Below are 278 nucleotides of genomic sequence, written 5' to 3' on the forward strand. Positions count from 1 at the left end.
ACGCCCCGCGCGCGCTGGACCGCCCCCAGCCCTGCCAGAGGCATCCCTTATCCGTGGACTTTGAGGAGATCGGCTGGTCCGGCTGGATCATCTCACCGCGGGGGTACAACGCTTACCATTGCAAGGGCTCCTGCCCCTTCCCACTGGGCGAGAACATGCGGCCAACAAACCACGCCACCGTGCAGTCCATCATCAACGCCCTCAAGCTGAGCGAGGGCGTCAGCAGCCCCTGCTGCGTGCCTGACAAGCTCTACTCCATCAACCTCCTCTACTTCGAC

The 278-nt window shown here is 63.7% G+C and overlaps 1 protein-coding gene across 1 annotated transcript in view; it reads left to right on the top strand.

Annotated features, from left to right (window-relative positions):
• Window positions 1–278, top strand: part of LOC104079232 (bone morphogenetic protein 2-like) — a gene marked incomplete at its 3' end in the record, with an annotated part of 2,599 nt that extends 2,321 nt beyond the window's left edge. Inside the window, exon 6 of the mRNA XM_009581195.1 lies at window positions 26–278. Coding sequence (XP_009579490.1) covers window positions 26–278 — 253 coding nt within the window. The remainder of the gene's footprint in view (window positions 1–25) is intronic.

Source organism: Fulmarus glacialis, unplaced genomic scaffold (assembly GCF_000690835.1).
Source record: "Fulmarus glacialis isolate BGI_N327 unplaced genomic scaffold, ASM69083v1 scaffold24487, whole genome shotgun sequence".
Taxonomy (NCBI): domain Eukaryota; kingdom Metazoa; phylum Chordata; class Aves; order Procellariiformes; family Procellariidae; genus Fulmarus; species Fulmarus glacialis.